Source organism: Suillus bovinus, assembly GCF_016758785.1.
Source record: "Suillus bovinus strain UH-Sbo-P2 chromosome Unknown EDB93scaffold_26, whole genome shotgun sequence".
Taxonomy (NCBI): Eukaryota; Fungi; Basidiomycota; class Agaricomycetes; order Boletales; family Suillaceae; genus Suillus; species Suillus bovinus.
This window is the reverse complement of record NW_024542082.1, coordinates 127,481-146,946: the sequence shown is the minus strand read 5'-3', so window position 1 is coordinate 146,946 and position 19,466 is coordinate 127,481. Positions and strand designations below refer to the sequence as shown.

Below are 19,466 nucleotides of genomic sequence, written 5' to 3'. Positions count from 1 at the left end.
CAAATTTGCGGATGGGTAATTATGGTGATACGCATGGACCACTAGGGAGATAATTAGGGTGAGGCATTGAAAAGGACGACTTTCAAACGATGAGCGAAGTCACGGAGATACCCGGGCAATCAAGGAAATATCCGATCCGTAGACTCGACTAAAGTCCTCCACTAACGTGGAAGCCGAATCTTGTTTCAAGTTGCTCCTCCACCCTGACCGTTCACATGCGTCGCGTCGAGTTCTCCATTCCAGCAAGAGCGGTGATTAAAGATTGCCTTTACAAAAGTCCTACCCCCGTAATCGGAAACTGAACCATGAAACCGACCTCATTATAATTGTTGTTATCAAGGTTTGTTTTTTCAAAACCTTGATGTAATATACCGCAGCAGTAATAAAAAATAGTCATCATTGAGGCTGCTGATTGCTGAAGCGCTGATAGGGCCGCCATCACCTGACGTCAGTGCGGGCTATCAGAGAACGGTGACCGAGGTGCGTTACGTTGATTGCAGAGCCTGGACTCGTCGGAATTGATGACATTATATTGCTTTCAGCGATGAAAATGAAAGACATGCTGTTTGCATGCTCTGCATTTGTCATATAACTTTTTCAGGCTCATCAGTCCTCCGATGTAGACGCTGTCGACTTTGTTCAGCCCCAAAACGCATACCGATAGCGGAAAGGACCTGAAAGAACTCATACGTGGCCAGTACTGTGTACAGGACGAGACGGATCACTACCTCATGGGTACCGGTCAAAAATTAGCAAGAACCGGTAAAGTAAGGTAGGTTGATATTGTTCGTAATGGCAGAGTGTCGGTAAGTTGTTCGGCTGCTGTCTGGACTAGGAACAGCAAACAAACTTTACTTGACAGTTATTTCGTCCTGGGCCGAGCATCTTTCACTTATTGAATGTTGAATGGTTTGATTGACGCTGCATTATCCGCAATGAAACTAATTCAGACCGTTGCACAGCCAATTTTTTCGCTCCGCCGCATCACTGAAGAACAAGAGAGCCGTGTAGGTCATGCTTTTACCAACTTTGCCAAGCGACAGAAGTACTTCTGTCGCTTGGCAAAGTTGGTAAAGGTTTACAAGGCTGTGTATTACAATGTATAGTAAATCTCACTAGGCAACACTATTGAGCGTGTCCATCTGTCCGTCGTGTGATCTTGTCGTCAACAGATTTTAGTGGAAGAACTTCGTTCGACATGCTTCCAACGTGAGACTTTGTTCAGACCGTCGTTGCAGGACCAGTAGATTTGGCTTCGACCGAACATCATTAATTCATTGCCCGCAGTTTGATTTTCTGCCGCGTTTCGCCCGCAGGACATCTGCTGGGCAGAGCCGGCCATGACATTGACAGAACCTCTGCACTAATCTAAACATAAGCGAATACTTTTTTTCCGTAGGCTCGAAAAATGGCGGCAGGGATACCCCGCTGTTCATTAATGCATTTCCAGTGAATTTGCAATGTTTTGCCTCGCTCCCTCCAGGCACCCCCCAGCTTCCTTCCTTTTTAGGTCACTAACACCAGCCATGTACGACATGCTCGACCATCCATGCCCAGTCTGCCTTCGGTGCTTCCAATCTTGCCCAATCCATTATACTAGCTACCTCCAACCAAATTGAAAGTCTGCAAAGACATAAACAATGTCAGATGAGCGCTTGAGCGAGTGTCAATATTCGGTCTTACTTTCTCGCTCTCAGCTCCTTGATCAGAAATTCTTGCCTCCGGGGATTATTGCCGTTATTGGAAATGTTTTTAAGACTCCGAGATACTCTATTTTGCCTGTCAAACAGGTACCCTAGTCAACTTACGTCAGGACAGTTTGTTTTCCGCTGATACAAATTTAAAAACAAATAAAATCATCTTCTCTGTCACGGACACGGCGATGGCATTACACCCCGAGGCACCAAGCTCCAATATAAACGTCTCGACCGTGCTGCGGATTGTGTGAGCGAGGAAACCGTTGAGTTTTTTTTGTTCATTTTTAAATAAATCCTGCCTAACCACATGCGTAATGTAGCCTTTTCAACCGATTGAGATAATGCGAATTGAATCCTCATGGGCAGACGGCAGTCGGACAACAGGTAAATGCACAAAGTCGCCCCACAATACTCGCACGATGACACAATGTAATTTTCATCATTGGGACGCCAGTGCCAAGAATGCGAGGATGTCGACGAAGAGAGCTGTTGACCACAAAGTTAAAAAGGTCCGAGGTGATTGATTGATGCATAATTCCCATATGCGTATTTCTGGCTGAGTTGTTCTATAGGGGGAGTTTGCCGCAAGGTGAAGCTTTGAAAATTTGAAGATCTAAGTCACTAATCTCCCTAATCAGCGCGACTGACAACTCGAGGCGCCAATCATCATTCAGGTCGGCGGCGGTCTATTCGGGTTGTTATGATATTTTTATGTTCAATTTGCGAAACAGGGCTGTGTGAATATGAGAATCTGGATTGTACGTGTTGAGTGAACCTTTTTCGATGAGATCGACACCTGATTACATTTACTTGAAACAGCCTCTCGCAAACTTGAACGTTCTGAGTGGACAGGGTTTCGGCCCGTTCAGGTGACCTGATTCATGAGCCGACCTACGAAAAGGTATAAAAGCCCCTCGAAAATTCCAATGTAATGCATCGACAAAGTACTCTTAGTCGCACCTCATAACTCAAACACCATGAAGCTTTCTCTCGTCTTCAGTGCGCTCGCATCCGTCGTGGTTCTTACCACAGCGTACCCCATGCAAGGAGCCATTGCGAGACGTTCCTGTAAGTGTTCAAATCACTCATCACCATGCGGAGGTTGATGGGCATGACTTTCTGCCAGTTGTAGAGAGACGCGCCGACCTTCTACCAAATGTGGGGAAGCGCGAGGAACTCGACGCTGATTACCACAAAAAGGGTCACGGTAAAGAGAGGCGCGATGAGCTCGACGCTGACTACCACAAAAAGGGTCACGGTAAAGAGAGACGTGAGGAGCTCGACGCTGACTATCACAAGAAGGGCCACGGTAAAGAGAAGCGCGAGGAGCTCGACGCTGACTACCACAAAAAGGGTCACGGCAAAGAGAGGCGCGAGGAGCTCGACGCCGACTACCACAAGAAGGGCCACGGTAAAGAGAAGCGGGAGGAGCTTGACGCTGACTACCACAAGAAGGGTCATGGTAAAGAGAAGCGTGAGGAGCTCGACGCTGACTACCAGAAGAAGGGCCACGGTAAAGAGAAGCGTGAGGAGCTCGACGCCGACTACCACAAGAAGGGCCACGGTAAAGAGAAGCGCGAGGAGCTAGACGCTGACTATCACAAGAAGGGTCACGGTAAAGAGAAGCGCGAGGAGCTAGACGCCGATTATCACAAGAAGGGTCACGGTAAAGAGAAACGCGAGGAGCTCGACGCCGATTATCACAAGAAGGGTCACGGTAAAGAGAAACGCGAGGAGCTCGACGCCGATTATCACAAGAAGGGTCACGGTAAAGAGAAACGCGAGGAGCTCGACGCTGACTACCACAAGAAGGGTCACGGCAAAGAGAAGCGCGAAGAACTTGACGCCGATTACCATAAGAAGGGTCACGGTAAGGAGAGGCGCGAGGAGCTTGACGCCGACTACCACAAAAAGGGTCACGGCAAAGAGAAGCGCGAGGAACTCGACGCCGATTACCACAAAAAGGGTCACCCGTGAACTTGACCACAGGTTTTGCGCAGGTGAGTTTTAGCCGTATGTCCTGTTTTTCTTGTGAGAGTCATCTATCATACTAGGTCCGATATCGTCGCAACCTTACCCACAAGTGGCTTCCCTGTACCTTTATATATCGCGACTCCCTTATCTGCCAGTGATCATTTGTTTTCTGATACATCGCATGCCCATGTAATATAATCCAAAGTATCTCCTTCAACTACGGACGCAGCGTTTTTTGCCATTAAGCCATCATCTTGTGAAAATTTCAGGGTTTGAGTGATTAGGAATCCCGCTTTGGTTGACCGGTAAATTAACACCATCGTCTACGACGGCCTACTAGTAGTTGACAGGGGTCATTTACTATTACATCAAATTCGCTTGCATAAATTGACCCATGGCTCTTTAAACTGATTTTCGCTCACTCATGTGTCATCTTATTCAATCGAGGAACAACTATCTTCTCTTGAATGATCTTACTACGGGAGACTGCGTGTTCCTCACATCCTAATAAGTAATAGCATATAGCAACATATATATCGCGCATGGCTAGAAGACAATAACGACAGAACTGATAAAGCAATAAACCGAACCAAATTCTCGAGTATCATTGTCCGTCACTCACAAGTACCCCAACGACTTCTCATCGATTCAGCTGAGGCTATGACATCGCCTTGATGCTGCTCAACACAAGAGAAAGCAGCGACACGTTCTCACTCGACGCATAGCAGTACTGCACACAGTCCAGATGAAACTGTCAGCTGGGAATGCGGTAATCGCGTGATTCAAACAACCTAGAGACAAGCACCGTTAGAATGCCACTGTCCAAATACCGCATGCAGACAATGGGGACGCTCACCAGTGGTTAAAGTTATACTCGAACTTCCCAGCGTTTATTCATCGATCGGTCGCTGTCGCTGATCTCCGCTGCTGAGAACGTTTATTGGCGGACTTGGTGCATTGCAGGAGGTGTACAATGTGAACGTAGAGCACGCCACTATCATGCAGGAGTAAGCCTGGAGGTGCGACGATCAGCGGGTGTCTGGGTTGGAGGTCGTACACATACCCTCAGCAGTTTGACATTCGTCGACATGCTTTCTTTCAGGTGGCATGTATCCAGAAAGTCTACGTGAGGACAAGGGGAAGCACAGGACAGAAGCATGAGAACCAAGAAGAAACAGATTGTTCGACAACGAACCTGAAGTTAAGCAGGGATATCAAATGTTCGGTCATTGCTGTAATTGTAAGTTGAATGTGAACTGAAACGAAGGAAAGGGGGAGGTCAAAATATGAGATGACTGGCGATTTAAAACCAAAGGTGGTGATCGAACATCTGGCACAAACAAGGTTATGTAGGTTGTTGCTCGTACCTTTGCCACGGATGAGTGCAAACGAACTTGTCTGCTTTTGTAGATACGATCGCTCACTGGCAGTTGTCTATTACTGCGAACAGAAGCGATAGTGCCTGTGAATGAATGGTCGTTCGTCTAAATGACATTAATATGTATACATGGCATGTAAGGAGACGTGTACCTTGGTATACTCTGCAAACAAACCAAGATTTTTCTTGCAGCTTCCGGAGCGCGGTCGTAGAGCGTGAGTGTCCATATTATTTGACGACTATGCAAGTTGCAGATGGACGCGGTAAATGCACAAGACGTGTAGCGGCGTACGTTACTATTTTTGGTAGTCAAATCCGACTGTTCTGACTAATGGTACATCCTTCTTGTCCTCTTAACATTCAAGTTAGCCTTGGTCACTAGTCTACTCACTTAACGTCGTGCTGGTTGTGCTCAGACACTCATTTCTTTCAGCGTCTATGTCTTTGTTGATGTTGGAGTCGTACCTGAGATTCTGAGATGAGTCCGATAGAAAGGGACCACGGCTATAATCTACTTTCATGCCAGTGAATGATGGTTCGAGTTACCATCAGTTGCGGAACTGACCTAGAGCCTGGTTATAGATTTCTCTTATATCGAGGCGGTCGGAACGGAACTTGTTTCAAGTTTCTCCCTGACAGCCACACCCCTCGTGTCGAGTTCTTCATTCCAGCAAGAGCGGTGGTCAAAGACAAAAGACATCACGTTCTCCGCATCTACACAAGCCTGATCCCCGCAATCAGAAACCAGTGGTCATTGCATTGTTGTTGTCAAGAGGACATTGATGCCAACATACCGCAGCAAGAATAAAATAGTAAGCATTGAGGGGTGCTGCACCTGCAACTCAAGTCATATAGCACTTGACTCTACACCATTCGGTACACTCAACGGTTTCATCGAACTCTGATTAAGGTCACCGTTTCAGCTGATGCGGACTCAGAGAGAGTTCTAAAATTAGCGACGCTACAAGTCCAGGTTACGTTACATCATCAAATGCTGATACGAAAATACAGATCATCTTTCTCGCCACATTGATTTCGCGCCCTCTGATGCACCAAACCATGATTGGTATGCTGCGGATTGCATGAGGACACTTTCATCAAAGTTTCCGCCCATCCAGGTACGAACCGACCTGCGAAAAAGACATAAAAAGATTCCAATGTAGATGCACTTCTCAACTCAAACATGAAGCTTTCTCTTGTCCTCAGCGCGTTCGCATATATCGTGGTTCTTGCCACGGCGTACCCGATGCAAGCAGCCATCGCGAAACGTTCCTGTGAGTGTTCAAATTACTCATCACCATGCGGAGGTGTGACTTGCTGCTAGGTCTAGACGTGGAGAAACGCGAGGTACCTGAACCCTACTACGATGATTATAACGACAGCACGTACGAGCCCTGTGGCTAGGCTCGTGGAGGAAGTTGATAATACCGTCGTTACTAGTAAACTTGACCACAGATTCTAACAGGTGAGTTATAGTCGTATGTCTTATTTGTTGTGCAAGTCATTTATCGTACTAGGTCCGGCATCGCCGCAGGCTTACCTTCCCTGTACATCTACATATCTCAACTCTCTTATCTGATCGCTTGTTTTCTGGATGCACGTGTACTATATAATAGAATCCCTGTTGTTTTACGTGCTCTTTTTGACTCAACTACAGACCTACACCAAGTTATCATTTGATGACATTGCATACTGCATTGTTCCAACTCTTTCTCAGTTCCCGTTTAAAATGAGTGAGACGTCATATCAATTATAGCTTGCTCAACATAAACTGGATCTCATCCGAAGGCAAAAAGGAACAACTAAATCTTTTGGATGATCCTAGTAACAAAGGGAGACTACGTGTTCCTCGCGTCCTAAGTAATAGCATGTCGCAACATATACAACTGATCCTTCGAAAGCTGATCTACGGCAGCCAATTTCGCCTCTAGTGTCCGCCAGTTGGGTTCGATAATCTTGAATGTCGTGAAAAGCCAGTATCTGCTGCACGAAAGCGCGCATGTGAGTCATTAGGAGTGCAACTTATAGTCGCCACTAGAGCTCGAGCTCTGGGTGGTCACTGATTGACAAGGGCAAGAGCATGAGAACCAATAAACAAATTGTTCAACCAAACATCCGCTCATCTCTGTAATTGTAAGTTAATATAAACCGAAACGAAAGGGTCGAAATAAGAGATGAACATGAAGACCACTCGCAAAGACATACCCATACTTTGGTACACTCCTTTGCGGACAAACCAAGATTCTTATTGCGGTCTCCTGGACGCATTCATGGAGGTCCATATTATTGGACGGCTATGCATGCAAGTTGCAGATGGACGCGGTAAACGCGCATCAAGCTTCTAGTCGACCCGTCTGATTGAATGATGACTTACAAAGGAGAAAAATGCTCTCGTCGAAGTTCTACTGAACGGTCTTTCGGAGGATATGATTTAGCTATCGAACTTGTGTTCGGCAACGTGACTTCGCGGCTGCGACATCCGCTTTGCCATGCCGGCAGATTTTGTATGTCCGACCATGTCCTAATTATAGCCTTTCTTCCTCAAAGTTTTCGCTTGGGTCGACTCGCAGCAAATATTGGTCCCTTCACTTTCCTTCTTTGACTCCATATATTTTGATTCATATGAATCAGTAGTCACGTTCTACATCTGACAGGTCAATACAACATTCGGATTAGAGTGGACACGTGCTTGTGCGCCCGATATATAGGGCTGATCGACTTCAGACCAAAACTTTGCCCCTGTTCTGATCATGAAGTACGTGACAACATCGGCTTGCGACTGACGAAGGTGGTCATCAAACGGTATGTGAAGACAGAGACTTGTCGCTTTCCTGCGTGAGAGGATCTGCCCTGCCCTGCTGAGCTGAGTCGAAGATGCATCGATGAGAATTCGAACTTGACGGGTGACCACGGGTCTTGCCTCGTTGAGATTGTGCGTGCTGAGTGATTTCTTAATGAGATCGACGGGCTGATCAAATTTCCCGTCCGCTCAGAAATTTGGACGAGAATCAATAGGGCTTCAGCCAATTGAGGTGACCAGCGAAGTCATGAACGGACCGAGTCATATACGAGAAGGTATAAAGCCCTCGTCGTAGTGCATCAACGAAGTACCACTAGTCGCACCTCTTAACTCCAACATGAATCCTTCTCTTGTCTTCAGCGCGCTCGTATCCATCACGGTTCTTGCTATGACGTACCCCGTGCAAGCCGCAACTATCGCGAAGCGCTCCTGTGAGTATTCATGACCTAGATCGACCATGCTGAGGTTGATAAGCACAACTTGCTACCAGATATGGAGGACCGCGAGGATTTTGGCGGCGATCTCATTCAATACTATAAGTATGATGGGCAAAACCACCGAGAATCTGATGCTGATGAATTCAATTAAAGTTACTGAGCTTGACGCTAGGTTCTACGCAGGTGAGTTATGGTCGTATGTCTTATTTTATGTGGGAGTCATCCACCGTACGTATTAGGTCTACTGCAGCCTCACCCACAAGTCACTCCCCTGTACATCTTGAAGTTCCGTGTCTGATTATTGATTTCTGGCATATTGCATGTTCATGTAATAAAATCCCAGTTGTTTCACTTGATCACAGACCCAACGTTCTTGTCATCAAGCTATCATCTGGTGAGAATGTCAGGATTTGGGGCATTAGGAAACCCACTTTGGTTGACCGGCAAACTAGCACCGAGGGCCTGCAGTAGTTGACAGGCGTCGTATCTTATCGAGGAACAACTATATTATCTCGCATCCTAAGTGATAGCACGTAGCAATATATATACCGTGCATAGCCAGAAGAGCAAGATACCACGATGACACAACTAAGAAATCAATTAATCTAATCGAATTTTTGGGCGTCATTCTCTGTCACTCACCAATACCCCAGCAACTTCTCATCCATTCAGCTGAGACTATGACATCGACTTAATGCTACTCAGCCGCACCACAAGAGGAAGCAGCGACACATTCTCACTCGACGCGTAGTACTGCACGCAGTCCAGATGAAACTTGTCAAAAAATGTCAGCAAGGAATGCAGCAACCGCGTGAATGAAACAGCATCACCTTGAACCTAGAGACAAGCAACGTCAGAATCTCACTTTCTGAATACCGCAGGTAGACAATGAGGCGCTCACCAGTGGTTGAAATTAGACTCAAACTTCTTCAGGAATTCCCAACGTTTGTTCATCGCCTGGTCGCCGTCACCGCTCTCTACTGCTGCAAGCGCTTGATTGGCGGACTTGGTAAAGGATGAGGTGTACAGTGCGAACGTGGAGCATGTCACTATCATGCGTGAATACGCCTGGAGGTGCGACGGTCAGCGTATATTTGAGTCCGAGGTCACACACACACCCTCAATAGCTTAGCACTTGTCAACATGCATTCTTTCAGGCAGGTGTCCAGAAAGTCTACGTGATCTCTCAGAAGCTGATCTACGGTAGTTACCTTCGCCAATTTCGCCTCTAGCGCCCGCCAGTTAGGTTCAAGAACTTCGAATGTCGTGAAAGCTAGTATTTGCTGAACGAAAGCGAGCATGCGAGCTCTCAGGAGGGCGACTCGCAGTCGCCACTGCTCGAACTCGGGGTGATCGGGTACGGGACGCCGCCAAGGACTTGTCTTCTGTTCTATCCACATCGATGCGAGCGATTGCTCTACATGTTTGAGATGTAAGAGAAAACGGAAGAGGAGCTGGTAACGCAAAATCGTTTTGCGAGAGATGACGAGTGAAAGCGGAAATTTCACGTTGTAGTCGAGTGTGAGGGCATCGATTGCTTGATTGGGATAAGCATGGACGACAGAGCAAAGGCTCCGCGTACATACCTAACATGGGCTTCTTATCATCCTTTTCTCGATCACGATCCTTCTTTGCTTCTTCATCTGGCACGCCTTCGCCTTCCTCACCCCCGATCACGCCACTTACGCTGATGACCTTGAGTAACCATTCATACAATCCGCTGCTCGCGATGCTAACTCGGACATCTTCGCGGAATGCGGCATCTTCCCCCGTAAGTGCAAGGTCAAGCAGACTCTGTAGCTTAACAATACTGACACTTTTCGCGGGCTTCTTTAGTTCTGTGTGGGCAAGGTCTAAGAGGTGGGTGAGGAAGGACGAGGAAGCCAAGAAGAAATAACGCTTGAGAGAGCGCAGCCGAGGTATGAGCTGTTGATCTTGCAACAGCAGACGTAGAAGAGTGCGATTCGCGTGTGTATACGCGTCTTCGATGAATTTGTAAAGCCTGAAAGTGCGCATGAAATGGACACGGGAACTCAATCCAATGAAGAAACACACTTTTCATCTTCCATGGACAGCGACTTTTTCGTTAAATCCTTCTGATCGGCTTGCACCTCGATCCCACATTCACGTATCACGTTAAGATATTTACCTGCAAGCAAAAACTTGTGTTTCCAACCCTCCAGAAGGGGCGGTATACAAGCACCACCGGGTAATCGACCTCCAACAGTACGTGGCGGAGGAACACCTGTATGCTGGCGCTTCGAAGAAAGGGTAGAGCCATCGCGAAGCTACCCGGACATCAGTACACAGTACATTTTCGCAAACACAAAGCTCACTGTATATCTCCTCTCCCAATACTCGTCCGTGTAATCCACTTCCAAAATACCCTTACTGATGAACTTGCTCTCCTTAACACACAATTCTTCATAGGGGTCTTCAAGACGACCTGTAGTTGTCCATACTCGAAGCATCTCGACATAGGGCACCCCTGCTGCAGTTAGAAGAGTGCCGTATACCTTGACCGCGGTAGGGTCGCCTGACATAGTCTGCATGCGCTCGTATATCACTGTTAGCACTTCCCCACCCTTCACATTAATAGGCGCGTCCGATGTGCTCTTCTTCATCTCAGACAAAACGGCCTTTAGCTTCGCCCCGCCGAGCCCAAGTGCTTCATCTCGTGCTGCCTGCTCCGGATCAGATTCAGAAGAAGATTCAGAAGAAGAGGCATCGTCGTCATCGGTAGTAGCCAGTTCGAGAATGAGCTGATAAATAAGAGATAGGGTATGCACTGTTGGGTGGACATAGAACCATAATTTCTGTAGACTGAATTGCGGCGAGGTGTTGAATGCATGTTCGAGTTGAGAGAGGAGAGTTTGGTAGTCCTTTCAGGGGGGTAAGTAAGACAACGCCTGAGCGATGGGGAAAATTGACCTTGAGCATGTCCCGGATGGCAGCGCAGAGCGCATGATTGACAAGCCCAAAATCGAGGTGGCTGCGGCTCTCTACAAAAGAGGAGATAGCGGTATAGTAAGTGCCGAGCGGCACTATTCGTTCTGTTAGGTCTCGAAGGGACGAATCTGCAAAAAGTATGAGCGAGAACAATCTTCCCTGAACTGTCAGACAAACCTAGGGGGGATGACACAACAAAAAGTATTCCCTTGAGTGGGTCGTCATCTTCTGGCGAATAATCAGGATGGTGGGAGATATATGTTCCCTCGATGCCCTGTAGATATTCAGTTGTTCCAGCTGATACCAAAAAATGGCGATACACCCCAAGCATAACAATCACTTGCGAAGACGTACCATCAAAACATAGAGGAGATCTTCCAAAATCAAAGCTTCTTGTATATCCACAGGAAGATTGTCCAATACATCTTCCTTTCCTTTTCCTTTTAACTTAGGCATAGAAGCAGAGGAGCCGACTCTCGAGTTCAGCGGTGCGCGCACGAACGAAGTTTCGGCGATAAATGACGGCTCATGGCCTGCATACCATCAATACTGTAGCATAGAGGTCATGGAGGACCACGTACTTTTACTACGACTTTCTCGTGATGAGTGCACGCGAACATCAGGATCTTCATAGATATCGTCGCACAGTTGTCTGTTTCTACGAACAGAAGCGATAGTGCCGGTGATCTGAATGGTCGATCGTCTGCATGTCATAATAAGTATCCACGATAGGTAAGGAAACTCGTACCTTGCTGTACTCTTTTGCAGATAAACCAAGATTCTTCTTTCGGCCTCCTGGACGCATTCGTGGAGTGTAAGGATCCATATTATTGGACGACTATGCGGGTTGGTTGCAGATGGACGCGGTAGATGCGCAAGACGCGTAAATGATAAATGGTTACTGTTTTTGGCAGTCACGTTTTTTCTACTTCGTCCTCGGAGTTCCAACAACACTGTCTAGATTTCTGTTGGGAGCCATCTTCAGCGTTAACCATGAGGGATGCCAACGTTTTTGCATTCCGCAAGGCCATGCCTCGAATGGTCAGTTCCATAACTCTTCTTTTTAGCTATAACCTAGATACACTGGAAATTTCCAACAGAGCTGGTCTCCGCGTAACCTCTACAACCTCTGGAGGCGGTCCTTTGCAGCCGAAGCCGAGGCCATCAATTTCACCCGCTCGCCCAGGTCGCTGTTTCAACAGCGTTGGATATCGAAAGCACTCGTGCGTGCGTACCACGGCGACTTCATCAACGAGAAAATATTCAAGCGGTGGTACCTCCCCGACACACTTCCCGACGTGCGGCCTCGTCAGCGCGCGTTTTCTAGTAATGGCGATCTCGACGCGTTTGCCGGGCGTACCGAACAACTGGATAGAGCAAAGAAGAGAGCCTATGAAGAGCAAAAGAAAGGCTTGGCTCCTGTGGGCAGTTTAATGCTTGCCGAGGTAGAGCGACGCATCGATGTGTTCATCTTTCGGTGTTGCTTTGCGCATAGTGTCTACGAGGCACGAAGACTCGTCATTCACGGATCTGTCCTGCTAAATGGCAAGAAGGTGCGCCAGTTTTCTTCTCTGGTGTTAGCTTCGATACACTAATTCACCTCTTCAGCATACGGATGCCAATACACGTCTAGCCCCAGGTGACATGATCTCCGTTGACCCTGCAGCCATTCGTTTTCTCCAAGAACCTGGGTCTTCCAAGGCGGAAACTGAGGGTGAACAACCTTCAGACTCAGAACCTAAAACCGAGTCCTCGGATCTCTCCCAGTCCAATCCTTCCGCAAAACCTGCATCTACAAAATCCTCGTTGACGCCTTTCAACCTCCCTCCATATGCATCTCCTTTCATTTTTATCCCTGCCTATGCAGAGGTCTCCTTCCCCACCTGCAGTGCCATATATGTGCGCCACCCAACAGCACGCCCAGGATACAGTGAAATTCCAACACCTTACGACGCCGATGGTGAAGTCATTCGTCTGGCATGGGAATGGTACTCAAAGATGCGTCCAAGGACGAGGAGTAAGAGTCAGATGGCAAGGGAACCAGAGAACCGTAGAGTTGGTGGTCACTAGGCTCTACTTGTTTTCTCTACTTTGTGCGCATTTCGTGAATATCTTTGGTGCTAATGTTGCTGAAGTATTACGCTATTTTACACCTGCGCTCTACGGAGTTCAATTTTCCCCTGCTTCTCACATTACATGGATGTCGCCGTTGACTGAAGAGCTCATGCGACGGTTGCACAAGCTTTCTGTTGACACCCTGTCTGAGCCTGTTCGCAGGCTGCCGTCAAATAGCTGTCCCATGTTGAATATTCGCTCGCGCACCTAAGATGTGTGATGATCTGGTCGTCCACATCCCCAAACCACTTCGTATCTTCAGGCTATGGGCTCCCGTCTTTTGAGTGACGTATGGCTTGCATATTTCACGTTCGGGCAACCCGCCAACTTACCTGACTCGCACTATCTCCGCAGTGTGCTCGAGTTTGAGTATAGCTCTTTCACAGGCTATCGCAGAGAGTTTGTGTCTCTGCTGATCGATGCAGGTCGATACGCTGTGGGCAGATATTCGTGAACAGGCTCAGATGTTCGTCAATAACAGTGGCCAGTGCGTGTCCCCAAGGAGGTTGTTCTGTTAGTATCGGCCCGATTGCCAGCTCATCGTCGTTTCTTCTGATGAGCCATCTGCTTTAAATCTGGAAAGCTTTCGTATGTGCGACCAAGTGCGTGATTCAGCTACTTCAAAATGTTAATACTGTTGCAGCTGGGTCTCCAGAATTTCGTCCGCAATGAAATACGGAGCTACTTTGGTTGCTTTGGATTGCTTTGCCTTTTTTCCACATTCAATACTACTGGTTGTATAAAGGATAGCAGAAAATACAACAAACGACAAAGCGATTCTTCAGGAACAATGCCTACAGTAGGGCTGGAAGTTGGGGAATTGGTGCGCATACACCATTACCGATATCACCGTCGTCGCTATGAGTGTCGCTTTGACATTCGTGCACGTTAGCGACCTTATCAGATAAGTGCTCCCATTACCGATAAGTTCTCTTGGCATTGTGCTTGCGTTGACAACGAGGACAACGATATGCATGAGGTGCCCCTGATTGCATGCGGGGGTCTCAATTATTAGTGTCACGCGCCGTGCTGCTGTGTTTAGACGGCCATGGCCTTGGGGAACGTTCATCTCGACAGGTACGGATTCACACCCATGTTTTGACGATTTCTCTGTGGCTCGAACCTCTAGCGTGGAAACATGAGAAATTTGAACAGCTAGGCTCCCCAGGCCTTTTTGATCACCGATAACCAACGGACACGCAATGCGCAAGAGCTATGTGATCTACATAAGCTGGTCATACTAATAAGCCATCAAGATGGATCCTATTCGTCTGCTGCGGAATCACCGAGGACATGGCGCTGAGCTCAGGTGAGATAGACTTGAGATCAGGCAGTTTTATAGAAGAGGGTCTTAGAGACAGCCAGTGATACCTAAAAATAAGTAACAAAGGGTCGGTACGCACTGGCATTCAGAGCCTCAGAGGTCGATGTATCACTATTATTTGCTTTACTTGTGGAATACAAGGCCGATGATCTCTTACAAGGCCGAGTGATCTGTACTTCCTGCCACGGTGAACCGCATGCTGATCAAGTTCCAAATTTCGGTGCTGAGCCTCAGTGGACATTGGACGGACAGTCTGGCATGGAGATTGACGGAAATTGGACCTGAAAAGTTCGGTGTCCGTAGAGGAGCGCTGAACGTTCTAGCTGCAGCCCGATCGGATCGGTCGACTGGTCAGTCGAGTCGTTGGATAAACCTCTCAATTGAAGAAACGTTGTAGTATCTTTTTGTAATAAGCTTTCTAGAAGTTATATCATCTCGACTACTGAAATGCGGAGACAACAAATTTTACGCAGCTTTCCTTGATCGTTGCCGAAGCTTGAACGTTGAACCTAGTAGTATGTGGAAACCGCCTCTTTGCGGACAAAAATCACGTTATCGCCACAACAATAGTTACTCAACTGGTTGTTGAGCCACTTCACCTATCGTGTAAGACAGTCCCCATTGCGTGTCGTATTTCTGCAATCAACCACAACGGATTGTAAACTTGTTGGCAAATGCTACTCCCTAGCTTATGATCATATGCCATCACTTGAGTCATGACTCATGATAATAAGCTAGGGAGTACCTTACGAGTCGCCATGTACATTCATTGATGTGACCCACATGGACTGACAATCAGATGCCCAGCCGGGCCCATCGCAACAGAATTTGTATTGCAATGTCGCCCATTTCTAGATCAAAGAAATTCATTGTCCTGGAGCGCTACGTTGGATCATATATAGTGCGTTCCATTCCAAAGATTGTGTTGTTCACTCGTTCTTTCGCCAGGCCACTCACTTTTGAGTCTTTCATTCTTTTCGGGCAGGCTTCAGGAAGTTCCCAAGTACTGTGCCTTCAGGCCCACAGGAATCTTATCATTTCTTTCTCTACACTCTCTTTCTTGTTAACATGGGCCTGGACGATGATCTGGTTTACCACGCTGACATTTTAATTTTTGGTATCATCCTCATCTTCACCCTTGCCAGTCTCCCTCGAGCCTATGCTCGTTTCAGCCGCAGGTCGGAATGGTCCCAAGGCCACTTCCTTCGTTCAATAGTGCCTGTTCCCTTTACCAAGCCAAGGATCAACAACCGTTCCCCTTCATACCCCGTCGACCCCAAGTCCTTTGTGGATTTTGACCGCGGGAACTCTTCGACTACCTGCGCTCCATTAACGTCTCGACACCATATCGGTCCAGCTCATGTCGTTGATGAGAAAGCTCTGCCAAAAATTTCAAACAGTGACCCTACCGTTGTATCGTCTATCTGGCACCCCGTGGCGTCTGTGTTGCAGTATCGCGTTCACGACAACTACTCCATTAACCAAGTTCTCCTGATATTGGCGTACATCAGTATTATATTCTACGTGTCTTTCTACAGGTCAGACCCATTCACGGACCCTCACCGAGCTGGTTTTGTCATCGCTTCTCAAATCCCTTTCGTATATGCATTAGCCACCAAGAACAACATCATTGGCATGATGGTGGGCGTTGGATACGAAAAGGTGTGCTTGATCAACATGATTTATTGCGCTGCTGATCCTGGCGTATAGTTGAACTTTCTTCACCGCTTGGTCGGTAAGCTGATGATCATCGGTGCAAATGTCCACTTCATCGGATATGGTATGTATTGTCCTGTTCCTTCTCCGCTTTCGTCTCATCTGATGTGGGCTCGGCATAGTCTATAAATGGAGCCTCGCTGGTGACATCTATAATAAGCTCGCCGAGGACTTCGTTCGCTGGGGCATTGTCGCATTGGTATGTTTGGACCTCCTGGGATTCTGCTCGACCGAATACGTTCGATCAAAATCATACAACCTCTTCATCACATCACATGTTGTGAGCCTTATCATCTTCTTATTCGCTGTAAGCATTTCCTCTTGTCTCGTTACCAATGCTGATTTTATATAGGCATGCTACCACGAGCCTACCTGCGTTCCCTACGTGATTGCTGCATGCGTATTCTATATACTGGATCACGTCGTTCGCGCCATCAAGACCCGCATCACCACTGCTAAGCTCCGTCCTCTCCCAGAGCTCGGAATCACCCGAGTTGAGGTGCCTTCGATTAATGCAGGCTGGCGTGCAGGGCAACACGTCCGCCTACGTGTACTGTCTTCATCAATGGGATGGTGGGGATGGTCTGAGGTGCACCCTTTCACCATCGCAAATGTGGCAGAAACGTCGGAAGGAATGGTTCTTATGTGCAAGAAGACTGGCCAGTGGACAGGCAGTCTCTACAGTATGGCTCAAACAGCTTCTTATGGTGAAACCGGCAAGGAAGTCGGCCGCGATGTTAGAGTGATGGTGGAGGGCCCCTATGGTGCGTTGTCGTGTTACCAGGGAGTCGATGCATCTCATGACATTCTATTCTTTCCTCGCAGGTGGCGTGGGACACACTGTGATGTCGAGCTATTCTGGTGCGATGTTTGTTGTTGGCGGGAGCGGCATCTCTTTTGCGTTGTCGGCAGTGCCGGATCTGATCCAGGCAGCCACGGACGTGAAAGTTATTGATATCGTCTGGTCCGTCAAGACCCATGTGCGTACCATCGTCTCACCACTTTCCGCGATCGTGATGCTCATCTGCCCACGCACAGCATCCCTCATCCCTCTACTCCCCCTCTTCACGAACCTCGTACAACAAAGCCCACTTGTTCGAGTCAACGTGCACATATACTACACCCGCGCAGTTAGCACGACGTTCAATGTGACGTACCTCCCGCAAGGCGTCACCATCCTGCCCGGCCGTCCAAAACTCGAGAAGCTGCTCGATGCAGCGATCACGAATACGATATCAGCTGGGGGAGTTGACGGCATGTTTGTAGGCGTCTGTGGCCCTCTATCGCTGGCGAATACCATGGCGCATGTGGTGCAAAACTCCAACTTCCGTTTGACCACGGCTGTGGGTGGAGTTAAGCTCCATGAGGAAAGCTTTGGCTGGTAGATCGGATCTATTTTGCAGTGCAGCCTGTTGACGGGCTATGCACCACTTATTTGTTGGGTTGTTGTGTATTTTTACCGTTATCGACTAGGTATGGGTTTCACTTTTAGATGTTGGAACTCAATTTTATTGGATGGTCCATGACGCATTGATGAATCAACTCTTGAAGACTTGAGGATGGCGGCTGGTTCTGCGGAACCAATATGTTGACTCCGATGATTCTCTCATAAGTAAGCCTGCGGTCCATCTGTTAAGCATTCTCATTCTATGATTAAATGAATCTAAATACATCTTGATCTTGAACTCATACTCAGCCTTACACGTTCTGGCTATCTCGTTTTCGACCAGAATGTTTACCAAAGTTCTTGTGTACTTGACTCGTTTGCAGCCTCATCCTATGTTTTGAGTACTCGAAAAAAGGCGGACATATAAAATGAGCATTTTCCTACACAATACTGCTAGTTGGTACATGAACGCGTTCCTGGAAGACAATTGTATTCATGCTAATTTCTGCGTCAGAATAGGCCACGAGTTTAGCATGATACTCTCGAACGTTCAGGATGAGGCGTGGTCCCAGCAGAAACATCTGCACGACCAAGAAAATTTGAAGAGAGCCATCGAGTATCTGAGCTCCAATGGAATTTGAATTCTACAGCAGCGATGAGCAGTGGTTACAAGCAGATATCAGAAACAGATCGGCGTACCACAACCTCTGGAGAGAGATATGCAAGCTCGAGGCAAGAGACACAAACAAAGCTAGCATATGCAGAACTTGAGAAAACAGACGAGCACATTCACATAAAAAGCTCACCCCGCAAAATAAAGCACGTGAGATTTTATCAGCACCCCAAAACAGTCCCCAATAACCGATCCTGTCGATGCGCCGAGTCGTCGCAGGTCACCCAAGTGTTTCAAAGCAATCCAGATTGAAAGACACAGTGCGATGACCTGCCCAATAGCATTGAGCATCCAAGTCATTAAGACCAGAAGTCGGGCATCCCCCTCGTATTCATAATGGCACATATAGGTGCCAGAGAGTACTACCTCCTCTGGTGTTCGAATGAGCTGTGTTCAAGTCAAGAAGTGAAGCTTACCTGCTACAACACTCTTGAGTGATATTGCCGTGATGACCGCAAAGGTGATGTTCACGCCCAGGTAGATAATGACCACGAAAATAAGCATGACCCTCGATCTCTGATACATGGCATGTAATCGAGCAATCATGATAACTTGCATCATGTTTCAGTCGAGTCAATATCAGTATCGCAGGTGCGTAACTCACATCCCAACACGTCAGCTAGGACGACAGTTGTCCCATTTATCGCATAGTTCATGGTGTTGCCTGAAAAACACAATCAGTGATCACCCTCGCACTAGGATCAAATATTCCAACTCACACCTGTGCGATCGTTACGTTGGGCCAAGTTTAACGTTGAAAATCTCACTCACCCCTAAATATGAGTGTGTTAATGATAGAAATGAGATGGCTGCGGAATACTCACTGCATCTGTCACCGAGACCGATGGCATATATCCTGTGTGACACCGGTCAGACGAATCGAATACAGCGTATATGAGACGTACGCAGAACATTGGTACTAATTGTCAGAGATCAGTTATCAGCAAGGTACCAAGTTATTGGCCTCGACACATACACAGAAAATGGTATTCCAATATAGCGTATCTAGAACATCG

At 47.5% G+C, this 19,466-nt stretch overlaps 5 protein-coding genes across 5 annotated transcripts; 4 read left to right on the top strand and 1 right to left on the bottom strand.

The window, feature by feature from the left end:
- Positions 1–2,674: 2,674 nt before the first annotated feature.
- On the top strand, positions 2,675–3,674 carry EDB93DRAFT_1250247 (uncharacterized protein; the record flags this gene model as incomplete). The annotated part of the gene is made up of 2 exons (XM_041452984.1): positions 2,675–2,765; positions 2,824–3,674. The coding sequence occupies 2 exons, from the start codon at positions 2,675–2,677 to the stop codon at positions 3,672–3,674; spliced, it is 942 nt and encodes a 313-aa protein (XP_041307857.1).
- Positions 3,675–8,186: 4,512 nt separating this feature from the next.
- EDB93DRAFT_1250246 (uncharacterized protein) lies at positions 8,187–8,437 on the top strand (the record flags this gene model as incomplete). The annotated part of the gene is made up of 2 exons (XM_041452983.1): positions 8,187–8,280; positions 8,340–8,437. 2 exons carry the CDS (start codon positions 8,187–8,189, stop codon positions 8,435–8,437), a joined length of 192 nt encoding a protein of 63 aa, XP_041307856.1.
- Positions 8,438–8,964: 527 nt separating this feature from the next.
- Positions 8,965–12,061, bottom strand: EDB93DRAFT_1084958 (Spc98 family-domain-containing protein; the record flags this gene model as incomplete). Its single annotated transcript, XM_041445872.1, has 12 exons — positions 8,965–9,060; positions 9,117–9,123; positions 9,188–9,354; positions 9,405–9,823; positions 9,873–10,288; positions 10,342–10,574; positions 10,623–11,168; positions 11,218–11,363; positions 11,413–11,509; positions 11,590–11,768; positions 11,817–11,922; positions 11,984–12,061. The coding sequence occupies 12 exons, from the start codon at positions 12,059–12,061 to the stop codon at positions 8,965–8,967; spliced, it is 2,490 nt and encodes an 829-aa protein (XP_041307855.1).
- A 167-nt stretch (positions 12,062–12,228) lies between these two features.
- Positions 12,229–13,305, top strand: EDB93DRAFT_1240511 (uncharacterized protein; the record flags this gene model as incomplete). The annotated part of the gene is made up of 3 exons (XM_041451769.1): positions 12,229–12,276; positions 12,336–12,788; positions 12,844–13,305. The coding sequence occupies 3 exons, from the start codon at positions 12,229–12,231 to the stop codon at positions 13,303–13,305; spliced, it is 963 nt and encodes a 320-aa protein (XP_041307854.1).
- Positions 13,306–15,742: 2,437 nt separating this feature from the next.
- Positions 15,743–17,775, top strand: EDB93DRAFT_1085133 (ferric reductase like transmembrane component-domain-containing protein; the record flags this gene model as incomplete). Its single annotated transcript, XM_041445886.1, has 6 exons — positions 15,743–16,336; positions 16,385–16,454; positions 16,513–16,697; positions 16,743–17,154; positions 17,216–17,374; positions 17,429–17,775. 6 exons carry the CDS (start codon positions 15,743–15,745, stop codon positions 17,773–17,775), a joined length of 1,767 nt encoding a protein of 588 aa, XP_041307853.1.
- Between the last annotated feature and the right edge of the window lie 1,691 nt (positions 17,776–19,466).